Source organism: Vipera ursinii, assembly GCF_947247035.1.
Source record: "Vipera ursinii genome assembly, chromosome: 6".
Taxonomy (NCBI): Eukaryota; Metazoa; Chordata; class Lepidosauria; order Squamata; family Viperidae; genus Vipera; species Vipera ursinii.
This window is the reverse complement of record NC_139515.1, coordinates 89064664-89076341: the sequence shown is the minus strand read 5'-3', so window position 1 is coordinate 89076341 and position 11678 is coordinate 89064664. Positions and strand designations below refer to the sequence as shown.

The 11678-nt window shown below is 53.2% G+C and overlaps 3 protein-coding genes across 5 annotated transcripts in view; 1 reads left to right on the top strand and 2 right to left on the bottom strand.

Moving 5' to 3' along the window:
• Positions 1 to 409, bottom strand: part of LOC310642699 (uncharacterized protein) — a gene marked incomplete at its 5' end in the record, with an annotated part of 21744 nt that extends 21335 nt beyond the window's left edge. Inside the window, one exon of the mRNA XM_083366586.1 lies at positions 215 to 409. Within this exon, the coding sequence (XP_083222712.1) occupies positions 215 to 409 (195 nt within the window). The remainder of the gene's footprint in view (positions 1 to 214) is intronic.
• LOC310642441 (C-type lectin lectoxin-Lio2-like) overlaps positions 1 to 11678 on the top strand; it is a 310859-nt gene that overhangs the window by 187606 nt on the left and 111575 nt on the right. The window lies entirely within an intron of this gene.
• Positions 7016 to 11678, bottom strand: part of GOLGB1 (golgin B1) — a 33999-nt gene continuing 29336 nt past the window's right edge. For all 3 annotated transcript variants that reach the window (XM_083366077.1, XM_083366079.1, XM_083366078.1), the window contains exons 15-19: positions 11213 to 11371; positions 10878 to 10963; positions 10168 to 10302; positions 9555 to 9660; positions 7016 to 8245 (exon numbers count right to left, since the gene is read on the bottom strand). In XM_083366077.1, the coding sequence (XP_083222203.1) occupies positions 8111 to 8245; positions 9555 to 9660; positions 10168 to 10302; positions 10878 to 10963; positions 11213 to 11371 (621 nt within the window). In that variant the 3' untranslated portion in view covers positions 7016 to 8110. The remainder of the gene's footprint in view (positions 8246 to 9554; positions 9661 to 10167; positions 10303 to 10877; positions 10964 to 11212; positions 11372 to 11678) is intronic.

The window sequence follows — 11678 nt, the reverse complement described above, 5'->3', positions numbered from 1 at the left end:
AAAGAAAAGGAAGGAAGGAGGGCGGGAGGGAGGGAGGGAGGGAAGAAGAAGAAAGAAAGAAGGAAAGAAGAAGAAAGAAAGAAAGAAAGAAAGAAAAGAAAGAAAGAAAGAAAGAAAGAAAGAAAGAAAGAATCTTTCTTTCTCTTTCTCTCTCTCTCTCTCTCCCCCCCCCCTTAAGAGAGGACAAATTTTGCAATTCACAACAACAACGCACATTCTCCTTCCTCACAACGTGGGACTCCTTTTGGGGGCTGGAGCCCACCTTAAATGGCCCTGCAACAACTGCGGTGCAGACGAGGGACGGAAACTCGGCTAACCATCCTACAGTCAGCCGGATGCAGGCCAAAAGGAAGCCATTGTTCCCTTGCTGCGCGCATGCAGGTCTTCGCCGAGATCTCTGGGGCTTCATGCGCCAACTGGGCCTTCTCTGTGGTCACGGCCAGAAGCTGGGGAAGCCAGCGTCCGCAGCCCCTCCTCTCCAAGGTCAGGTTCCTGGATGGGAGGGGAGGCGCTTTTTATCTCCGAAAGAAAAGCAATAACCTAGGAATGAGGCCTCGAGCAACCTAGAATTAAGGGAGAAACTTTGCAAAAAATAAGAGCAAAGAAGAGCAACTAAGATGATCAGAGAGAGGCCTGGAGACTAAAACGTATGAAGAACGGTTGCAGGCATTGGGTATGTCACGCTTAATGAAAAGTATTTCAGTATTTGAGGGGCGGCCCCAAAGAAGAGGGAGTCAAGCTATTCTCCAAAGCGCCCGAAGGCAGGACAAGAAGCAACGGATGGAAACTGACCAAAGAGAGAAGCAACCTGGAACTAAGGAGAAACTTCCTAACAGTGAGGACAATTAACCGGGGGAACCGTTGGCCACCAGAAGTTGTGGGTGCTCCAACACTGGAGGTTTTTTAAGAAGAGACTGGACAGCCATTTGTCTGCAATGGTCTAGGGCAGGGGTAGGCAACCTCGGCTCTTTTATGACTCATGGACTTCAACTCCCAGAATTCCTGAGCCAGCTATGCTGGCTCAGGAATTCTGGGAGTTGAAGTCCATGAGTCATAAAAGAGCCGAGGTTGCCTACCCCTGGTCTAGGGTCTCCTGCTGGAGCCGGGGGTTGGACTAGAAGACCTCCAAGGTCCCTCCCAACTCTGTTATTCTGAACACACTCAGATAACCACTTGGCCCGCACACCTGCAGCCGCAGCATCACGGCAGACGCCCAAGTGCCTTCACACAATCTTTATACCACCATCTTTCTGCAATTCCACTCTGGATTCTGCCTCAGGCCACCCAGCCAGCCAGATTTTGTTCAAAAAGAATCAATCGATGCAAGGTCGACATTGGGAATCGTAAACCAGCTGCGACGTCCGACAGCCCGGTGGTCTAGCGATCCAGGCCCAAGGCTAGAAAGTGGGAGGCGGTGAGTTCAAGTCCCACCTTAGCCACCAAAGCCAGCTGGGTGACCTGGAGCCAGTCCCTCAGCCCACCTCACAGGATTGTTGTCGTGGGGAAAACAGGAAGAGGAAGGCGTGTCGGATATAGGTTTCCTGCCTTGTGCAGCCTCGCAGGTCTGCAAAAGGTTTGCAGCGGCTTTTCCAACCCTCATCGAAAGAACTCGCCAAAAGGTGAAAGAACTCGCCCAGAGCACACCCAGGGAACGCTGGTTGCAAAAATCAGAGGCCTGTCTTCCGCCAGACGTCCCTCCCTGCCCTCCCTCACCCCTCGCACCGGTCCCCTTTTCTGGAAACCCCACCTGGCCTCGCCGTCTCAAACCGGCCCCTTTCGCCCTCCGCTTTGCGCCAGATGTTGCCCTCTGGAAGCCTGGGAGAGCATCAGTGGCCACCAGGCACGCTGGGCAGCAACGCACGTTGTTGCAGCTGAGCTGCTGGAGCTCAGAAGCCCAGGAGCCAAGGAGGGGGGGGGCTTTCGGTCCCTTTGGCCCCATGGGCTCAGCCAGCTCCCCCACGGCTGCCCCAAAGGGCTGGGATGGAGGTGCCCTTTTGCCAGCTAGCAAGCATCCCTGCCTGGATCCCACCAGCTCCACAGATGGACAGGACCAGGGCTACTAGGTTGGACTTTCCACCCCCCAGCCACAGCCACTCCGCTCCCAACTGCCCAGCAGCACCCAGGCGCTCGGCATCCAGCCTGCCTACCTTGCCCGGAGCCTCGGTTTCCCCTCTCGAAGCGTCTCTGCTCGGCTTCCTCTCCCCCACCCTGGTTTCACTTGCAAACCCAAGTTCCTGTTTGACGTTCACCAAACCAGGAAGGTTTTGCTTCTTCCTGGGCCCGTCAGAGCAGAGGAAGGCCAATGGCCTGTGGGGGGGAGGGGGAGGGGGTGATGGAAACTCCGCTCTCCTGGGGCCAACCAGCTTGTGGGTCTAAACCTGGCCCCGCTCAAGAAGTGGGGGGGGATCCCTGCACGCTGCCGAAGAGGTGACAGGATAGCAACCTTCCAATAGCCACGTTTTCCTGACATTGAGAATAATTAACCAGTGGAACAACCTGCCTCCAGAAGCGGTGAATGCGCCAACACTGAAATGGTAGAGGGTTTCCTTCCTGAGCAGGGGGTTGGACTAGATGACCTCCAAGGTCCCTTCCAACTCTGTTATTCTAATTCTATTCTGTTCTGTTATATTCTATTCTATTCTATGCATTATTATTCTATTATTAATTCTATTTCTATTCTGTTCTGTTCTGTTCTATTCTATGCATTATTATTCTATTATTAATTATATTCTATTTTATTCCATTCCATTCATTATTATTCTATTATTATTAATTCTATTCTATTCTGTTCTGTTCTGTTGTTAGCTGCGAAGTCGTGTCCAACCCATCACGACCCCATAGACAACGTTCCTCCAGGCCTTCCTGTCCTCAACCATCTTCTGGAGTCCATTTAAGTTCACACCTTAAATCAGTCAGGGTGGATCTCCTCTAGGACTGACCGGTTTGATCGCCTTGCAGTCCAAGGGACTCGCAGGAGTCTTCTCCAGCACCAGAGTTCAAAGGCCTCAATTCTTTGGCGCTCAACCTTTCTTATGGTCCAACTTTCACAGCCATACATTGCAACTGGGAAGATCTGTTCTGTTCTATTCTATTCTAATTCTATCCTATCCCATCCTTATCCTTATCCAAAGGGCTGCCCCAAAGAAGCCAAATATTCAGAATATCAGAATTGGAAACACCGTTTTGAGGGTCTTCTAATCTAATCCTTTGCTCAAGTAGGCGACCTGGTATCATTACAGATAAATGGGGGGGTCAACCGATTCTCCAAGGCACCAGCTGGGGAATTCTGGGAGTTGACGTCCCCAGGACTTAGAAGCGGCCAAGCTTGGACGGACACACACACACACACCACTTTACATGCGTCAGTGTGTATCTGTCAATGCTTTTGCCCAGGGAATGGAAGTTTGATGAAGCCTGGCGCAGAGGCTTTCCCAATTAATTAACAATGCCACAGAGGATTGTGCTGCCATTCTGGAGGGACCCAATCATGTCCCTATTAATTGGGCAGGGCAAGACTTCAAAGCAAGCTCGTTAATTAATTCTGCTCCATCTAGGAAGGCCCCAAGGGAGGGGTGACGTTCTCGAGGCCCAAGGGACACCCCCGTTTTCAGAGGTCTGGGAATTTGGCCTGGCAGCGTTTTCTCAGGCTCGGCAACTCCCAGAATTCCCAGCCAGCATTTACCACTCTGTCCTCGACAGACGGCTGTAAAGTGGGAGCAGAATGTCCGTCGCTAAGCAAGGCAGTTGCTGAGCGAGCCACGCTCCACTTACGACCTTTCCTGCCGTGGTTAACTGGATCGCTGTGGGCTGTAAAGCGAATCACGAGGTCGTTAAGCAGATCTGGCGGTTCCCCGTTGAAGCCAGCTGAGGGGGGTGGCTGATGGGGATCACGCGACCCCAGGACCCTGCAAGCCTCGCCAATGCAGGCTGGTGGCTAAGCCCCCGAATTGGGATCATGTGATTGCAGAGATGCTGTGATGGTCGTAAGTGCGAAGACCAATGACATGTCACTCGTCCAGTACCCATTGCAAGGGTTGCTAAACAAAGGGATGTAGGTCAAGGACGACCAGTACAGCAAGCCCCGGGGCTGGTTGGTGCCCTTAAATCCTCCTCCCCCTTCCAACAACCCAATTAATTTCTAACATTGCTTTCCTCTTTTAAATGGTCTATACTGTTTTTAAGTTTTTATTTTATTTGTGCACTGCCCAGAATCCCTGTGAGAGAGGAAGGTTTAAACTTAGAGACACACAGACACACACAAAGACACAAACACACACACACAGAGACATAGATAATACCAAGAGATGAGAGATACAGATATAAATAGACAGATGAGATAGATAGATGACAGAGACGATACACAGAACGGGGCTTTTCAACCTTTTCACCCACTCTATCACTTTTAGGAGATGGCAACATCCGAGGACCACCAGTCACCTAGCAAGGTGTCAAAAACTTGATGACCAAAAAAAAGGGGGGGGGGAGTGATGAAGTACAGGTAGTCCTCAACTTACAACAGCTCGCTTAGTGACTGTTCGAAGTAACCATGACACTAAAAAAAGGGCCCCCCGAGCCACAGCCGAGCAAGACACCTGCCTGCCCGCCCGGCAGCGCTCTTCCTCCTGTCCGAGGTTTTCATGGTTGGGAGCATTTCTGTTGAGGATTGGCAGCGGGGGTGGGGTGGGGGGGTGTTTGGTTTTTATTCCCCCCCCGTCTGTTGGGTGGTTGCAGCAGGTTTTGGTCCCTTCACGTGACCCTGGGACACTGTGACCGTCATAAATGTGAATCAGTTGCCAAGCATCTGAATGTCAATCACAAGACCCTGGAGATGCTGCAACATTCCAGCTGATCGACGCTTCTTCTGGGCTCAGAAGCGCCAGGATCAGTGCCGAGCTCCAGCTGGATCCTGACGCTTCCGCTGAGCCCTGACAGCCCTGCAGCTCCAGCCGTCTCTCGCTCAGGCTTGTGCGGTGCTGCCACTGGTTCAGCTCATCCCCTCCCCCGCTACCACTTTTTTAGGATGGCCATGTACCACCTGCCAGGTGCCAATGTGCCACAGGTGGTACCCGTACCACTGGTTGAAAAGCCCTGACATAGATGATAGAGATAAATATATAGACAATAGACAGACAGATGATAGACAGACAGACAGACAGACAGAGATGAGATAGAGATGAGGGGGTTATAAACAGATATAGACAGAGAGACAGGTAGGAAAGAGATAGAGACGAGGGAGAGTTATAAACATATAGACAGATGAGAGAGATGAAATAGATAAGATAGATAGACATAGAGAAAGAAAGAAAGAAAGAAAGAAAGAAAGAAAGAAAGAAAGAAAGAAAGAAAGAAAGAAAGAAAGAGAAAATGAGATAGAGATGAGGGGGTTATAAACAGATATAGACAGAGAGACAGGTAGGAAAGAGATAGAGACGAGGGAGAGTTATAAACATATAGACAGATGAGAGAGATGAAATAGATAAGATAGATAGACATAGAGAAAGAAAGAAAGAAAGAAAGAAAGAAAGAAAGAAAGAAAGAAAGAAAGAAAGAAAGAAAGAGAAAATGAGATAGAGATGAGGGGGTTATAAACAGATATAGACAGAGAGACAGGTAGGAAAGAGATAGAGACGAGGGAGAGTTATAAACATATAGACAGATGAGAGAGATGAAATAGATAAGATAGATAGACATAGAGAAAGAAAGAAAGAAAGAAAGAAAGAAAGAAAGAAAGAAAGAAAGAAAGAAAGAAAGAAAGAGAAAATGAGATAGAGATGAGGGGGTTATAAACAGATATAGACAGAGAGACAGGTAGGAAAGAGATAGAGACGAGGGAGAGTTATAAACATATAGACAGATGAGAGAGATGAAATAGATAAGATAGATAGACATAGAGAAAGAAAGAAAGAAAGAAAGAAAGAAAGAAAGAAAGAAAGAAAGAAAGAAAGAAAGAAAGAAAGAAAGAAAGAGAAAATGAGATAGAGATGAGGGGGTTATAAACAGATATAGACAGAGAGACAGGTAGGAAAGAGATAGAGACGAGGGAGAGTTATAAACATATAGACAGATGAGAGAGATGAAATAGATAAGATAGATAGACATAGAGAAAGAAAGAAAGAAAGAAAGAAAGAAAGAAAGAAAGAAAGAAAGAAAGAAAGAGAAAATGAGATAGAGATGAGGGGGTTATAAACAGATATAGACAGAGAGACAGGTAGGAAAGAGATAGAGACGAGGGAGAGTTATAAACATATAGACAGATGAGAGAGATGAAATAGATAAGATAGATAGACATAGAGAAAGAAAGAAAGAAAGAAAGAAAGAAAGAAAGAAAGAAAGAAAGAAAGAAAGAAAGAGAAAATGAGATAGAGATGAGGGGGTTATAAACAGATATAGACAGAGAGACAGGTAGGAAAGAGATAGAGACGAGGGAGAGTTATAAACATATAGACAGATGAGAGAGATGAAATAGATAAGATAGATAGACATAGAGAAAGAAAGAAAGAAAGAAAGAAAGAAAGAAAGAAAGAAAGAAAGAAAGAAAGAAAGAAAAAAAAATGAGATAGAGATGAGGGGGTTATAAACAGATATAGACAGAGAGACAGATAGGAAAGAGATAGAGACGAGGGAGAGTTATAAACATATAGACAGACAGATGAGAGAGATGAAATATAAGATAGATAGACATAGAGAAAGAAAGAAAGAAAGAAAGAAAGAAAGAAAGAAAGAAAGAAAGAAAGAAAGGAAAGAAAGAAAGAAAGAAAGAAAGAAAGAAGAGAAAGAAAGAAAGAAAGAAAGAAAGAAAGAAAGAAAGAAAGAAAGAAAGAAAGAAAGAAAGAAAGAAAGAAAGAGAAAATGAGATAGAGATGAGGGGGTTATAAACAGATATAGACAGAAAAGACCAACTTTTTTTTAAAAAAAGGCAAAAGCTGCTCCTTGCAAGCAGCCCCCCAGCCCGCCCCCAATCAGCTCCGAACCCCCCCCGATGACTCCTGACGAAACACCCAGACCACTCAAGACGCTCAGAAAAATAAACATCTTTATTGCACAACGAAGGGGGTGGCAGAGAACCAGAAGGCCGGGTGGGGGGGGGGACAAAGGGCTCCCCCAGACCACGGGGGGAGGGGGCCACCCTCCTTAGGTGCCCCAGGGGTCCAAGAAGCAGATCCCAGCCCATGCCAGGAGAGCTCCCTCTCCTCGAGTGGCCAGAAAGGGAGCCCCCCCAGCCCATCATCCACAGCCTTTCCCCATAAAGCCGAGGACCTGGGCTCCTGCTCTGGCATCCGCTGGACCACCACCCATTAGCTGACCGCCGGAGGGTCAGGAGCTGTGCAACCTCCTCAGCGCAGGGTGGGAGCCCAGATGCAGGACCTGAGACAGGCCCTCCCCCTCCTGGACTCTCCAGGACAGGACAGGACAGGGTCACCCCCTTCCTTTAGGGCAGGGGTCCCCAGTCCTCGGGCTGCAGCTCCTTACCGGCCCTTGAGGTCTTCGGACAGGGCGAGCCCGTGCATGCGTGCATCCCCCCTTGCGCAAGCAGCAAGCACGGGCACACACGCTTGCCTGCCGCTGGCACAAAACCACCCCCCCCTCTCCCCCCCCTTCAAAAGCCGGTCTCCAAACCCGGAAAGTTTGGGGAACTCAGGGACCGTATTTCCAGCCCCGGGGGTTAAAACGGGGGCGCCCCGAACCGTGCAGGAAGAGAGAAGTGAGAGAAGCGGGTCAGGAAGGAGCGAAACAAGTCGACTTGGCCCCTTGCGGAAAAGCTCCTGCAGAATTCCGGTCTTCTCCTGCAGCGAGTCCCACCTTGGCGAATTAGGGTCAATGCCGCCAAAAGGGAGGGAGGTGGGCATCCGCTCGGCTCCGCCCCTTCCCCCCCAAAGAAACTGTGGACTGGCGCCACCCCGACTCGGCTGGCCTCCGAGGCCGGGAAAGCCCTGGGGCCGCCCTCGAAGGAGCAGCGCAAACCCTGCGTGGCGAATGGCGAAGAAAGCCCGTCGTCCCCCACTTTACTAGCCAGCATTGGGCTTGACCTCGGGCAGATTCAACCAGGCCGCGTGTGAGCCGGGAGCTCCCCGTGCCCAGCAGTTCCTCCCGGGTTTCCGGGCCCGTCTTCTCACAGGCGCCCCACGATGTACAGGAGCAGCAGCAGGTGGATCCCGCAGAGGTAGAGGGTGGCCAGCAGGGAGAAGAGCCGGCGGGGGCAGAAGAGGGAGCGCAGGAGACGCTGCAGCCCCCGGCCCCCTCGAGCCTGTGGGGGAGAGCCAGAAGGGGGGAGGGCGTTAGGGAGGGAGGGGGCCTCGGCCCCGGAGCCGCAGCCCAGCAGACGCCCAGAGGGAGGGACAGGGACGATGGACGCTGTCCGGCTGGAGGGACCATCCACACCAGAAAGGGGAGGGAGGGAGGGAGGGAGGAAGAGGAAGGAAAGAAGGAGAGGGAGGGAGGGAGGGAGGGAGGAAGGAAGGAGAGGGAGGGAGGAAGGAGGGAGGGAGGAAGGGGAGGGAGGAAGGAGAAAAGAAGGGAGGAGAGGGAGGGAGGAAGGAGAGGGAGGGAGGAAGGGGAAGAAGGAAGGGAGGGAGGGAGGGAGGAAGGAGAGGGAGGGAGGAAGGGGAAGAAGGAAGGGAGGGAGGGAGGGAGGGAGGAAGAGGGAGGAAGGGAGGAAGGAGAGGGAGGGTGGAAGGAGTGGAAGGGAGGGAGGAGGGAGGAAGGGAGGAGAGGGAGGGAGGAAGAAGGAGGGAGGAGGAGGGAAGGAAGGAGGGAGGGAGGAGGGAGGGAGGAAGGGGAGGGAGGAAGGACAAAAGAAGGGAGGAGAGGGAGGGAGGAGGAAGGGGAAGAAGGAAGGGAGGGAGGGAGGGAGGGAGGAAGAGGGAGGAAGGAAAGAAGGAGAGGGAGGGAGGAAGGAGTGGAAGGGAGGGAGGAGGGAGGAAGCGAGGAGAGGGAGGGAGGAAGAAGGAGGGAGGGAGGGAGGAAGGAAGGAAGGAGAGGGAGGGAGGGAGGGAGGAAGGGGAGGGAGGGAGGAAGGGGAGGGAGGAAGGAGAAAAGAAGAGAGGAGAGGGAGGGAGGAAGGAGAGGGAGGGAGGAAGGGGAAGAAGGAAGGGAGGGAGGGAGGAGGGAGGAAGAAGGAGGAAGGAAAGGAGAGGGAGGGAGGAAGGAGTGGAAGGGAGGGAGGAGGGAGGAAGGAAGGAGAGGGAGGGAGGAAGGAAGGAGAGGGAGGGAGGGAGGAGAAGGAGGGAGGAAGGGGAGGGAGGAAGGAGAAAAGGAGGAGAGGGAGGGAGGGAGAAAGGAGAGGGAGGGAGGAAGGGGAGGGAGGGAGGAAGGGGAGGGAGGGAGGAAGGGAAGAAGGGGAGGAAGGAAGGGAGGGAGGGAGGAGAGGGAGGGAGGGAGGAAGGAAATATGGGAACAGGGATCGGTTATAAATCACATTCTTCAATGCTGTTGTAACTGTGAAGGGCCACTAAAGAAACGGTCGCAAGCCAAGGACCAGCTGTGGCCATCGCAGGGACACCCAACAGGCCAAGGAGGGCTCAGAGGTCCCGGTGCACACACACACACCCCGTTACCTTGCTGAAGGAGCTCTCTGCAGACCCCGGCAGCAGGGGCTGTTCAGGGCCGGAGGGCATCGCAATGCTGGTCTCCGGGGACTGAGCCCACTCCTCGGACTCCAACCTGGGTGGGCAAGAGGCCTTGATCAGGGCCCTGTCCCTGAGGCCGCCCGTGGCCCCTGGACGAGCAGACTGGCAAGGCTGGCCTCCCCCAGGGGCCTGAATCACCCTCCCCTTGGGCCTCCCTCCCCAGAGACCAAAGCATCCCTTCCCTCGAGCCACGGCCGGCTGCAGCCCGACCTTCCCGGACCCCTAAGGGGGACCCAGGAGGCATCTCTGAAGGCTTCTTCCTCCTGTTCCCCCCCTGAACCTGCCTGCCTCTTTTCCCCACCCCACCCCGGGCATCCCCCTCCTCCCTCTCACTGATCAGCCTTGGAAACGCCTCCCTCAGGCCAAGAGCACCAGGACACTGAGGAGGAAGACAGACAGACAGACAGACAGACAGACACACACACACACACACCCGCAAGGCTCTGCAACCGTTTTGACCCGCCAGCTTGGCCGAGAGTTCCCAAAGGGGGAGCCCCTCTAGACAGGCTCCTTGCAACAGCCCCCTCCCTTCCTCCAGCACCTTCGGATCTGCTCCTGGGCTGCAGCGCAAGCCTCCTCGGCAGCCAGGCGTCTCTCCTGCTCCTCCTGCAGCAGCTTCTGGAGCTTGGTCAGGCCCTGCCTGGCGACGCTTTGCTGCTGCTTGGCCTCCGACAACCTGGCAGGAAGGAGAGTCCCCCTGAGAGAGGCGGGGAGGAGGGACGGCAGCCCCCGGAATAGCCTCCGACCCTTCAGAGGCAGACCGAGACCGGACATCCCTGGGATCAGCTCAGGAATCAGAGGCCAGAAGGAAAGACACCCTCGTGTTGGGGAATTGCCAGCCGGGATAGAAGGCGGCGTCAAGCAGGGAAGTAGCCTTGAGTCCTTGCGTGGCTGCAAGAGGCATAAACCCTACCTATCGCCCAAGAAGCCTCATTTCTCAAGGGTTCCCAGCTGGGGGTGCGAGGCAATATTCCCGGGGGTGCAAGAATATATCAGAAGCGTTCCAGGGGTGCGGGGGATAGAAAAGGTTGGAGAAGGCAAGCAGTCCGGGGAGGATTCTTAGAACGGAAGCTGACGTCAATGAAGTTGTTTGCGTCAGCTATTCGCAAGCGGATCTAGTTGCTCAAACCTGACACCTGGGTTGAGATCTCCCAAGGTCACCAGGAAACCCAGGCAAAGGGGATTCCCTCCCCCCTCCTGGGGGACACCCAGGAGCCCCGAGTTATTTAGCCCGCCCGCAGCCACACTCACTGCATCTGAAGCTCCTGCAGCTCTCGCCGGTTTGTCTCCTCTTTTTCCTGGGGGGCCCCAGGAGCAGCATCGGTCAGGAGGGCTCCCTAGGGTAGAAGCCCGGTGTGAAGAGGGGCTTAGGCAGGATGAAACCCCCTCACTATGCCCCCCACACGCTATCCTTGCTTCTGCCCTCCACTGGATTCTGGTGTGTGTGTGTATGGAGAAGAGGTCGTGAAGAGGACCTTACAGGCCATCTCCTGGAGAGAAGGGAGTGAGCTGCTGCTGAATAATCTTTTCTGCCATCTTCATCCTCAACAGAGGTGGGGAAAGCCCAGCCCCCTCCCTGGCCTTACCACGGTCTTTGCCGGACTCTGCAACTCCTGCAGCTGCTTTTCTAGAGCCGTGCAGCGGGCCAGAGCCTCGCTATGCTGCTGGTGGGTCTCGCGGAGGCTGCGGCTGCTTCCCCGGAGCTGGTGGGTGAGTGTGTTCTTCTCTTCGAAGACCTGCGAGAGCTGGAGAGATGAGCCAGAGGATAAGGCACCCCCACTCCCCCAGGGAGAAGCCAGCCTAACACACGGCAGCTAAATCAAGAAGAATGGAGCTAGAAGGGACCTCGGAGGTCTTCCTAGTCCAGGGGTAGGCAACCTGGGCTCTTTTATGACTCGTGGACTTCAACTTCCAGAATTCCTCAGCCAGCATGGGGGAACTATGGCCTCCTCATGATTTGTGGACTTCAACTCCCAGAATTCCTGAGCCAGCATGGGGGAACTATGCTCCCCTCATGACTCGTGGACTTCAACTTCCAGAATTCCTCAGCCA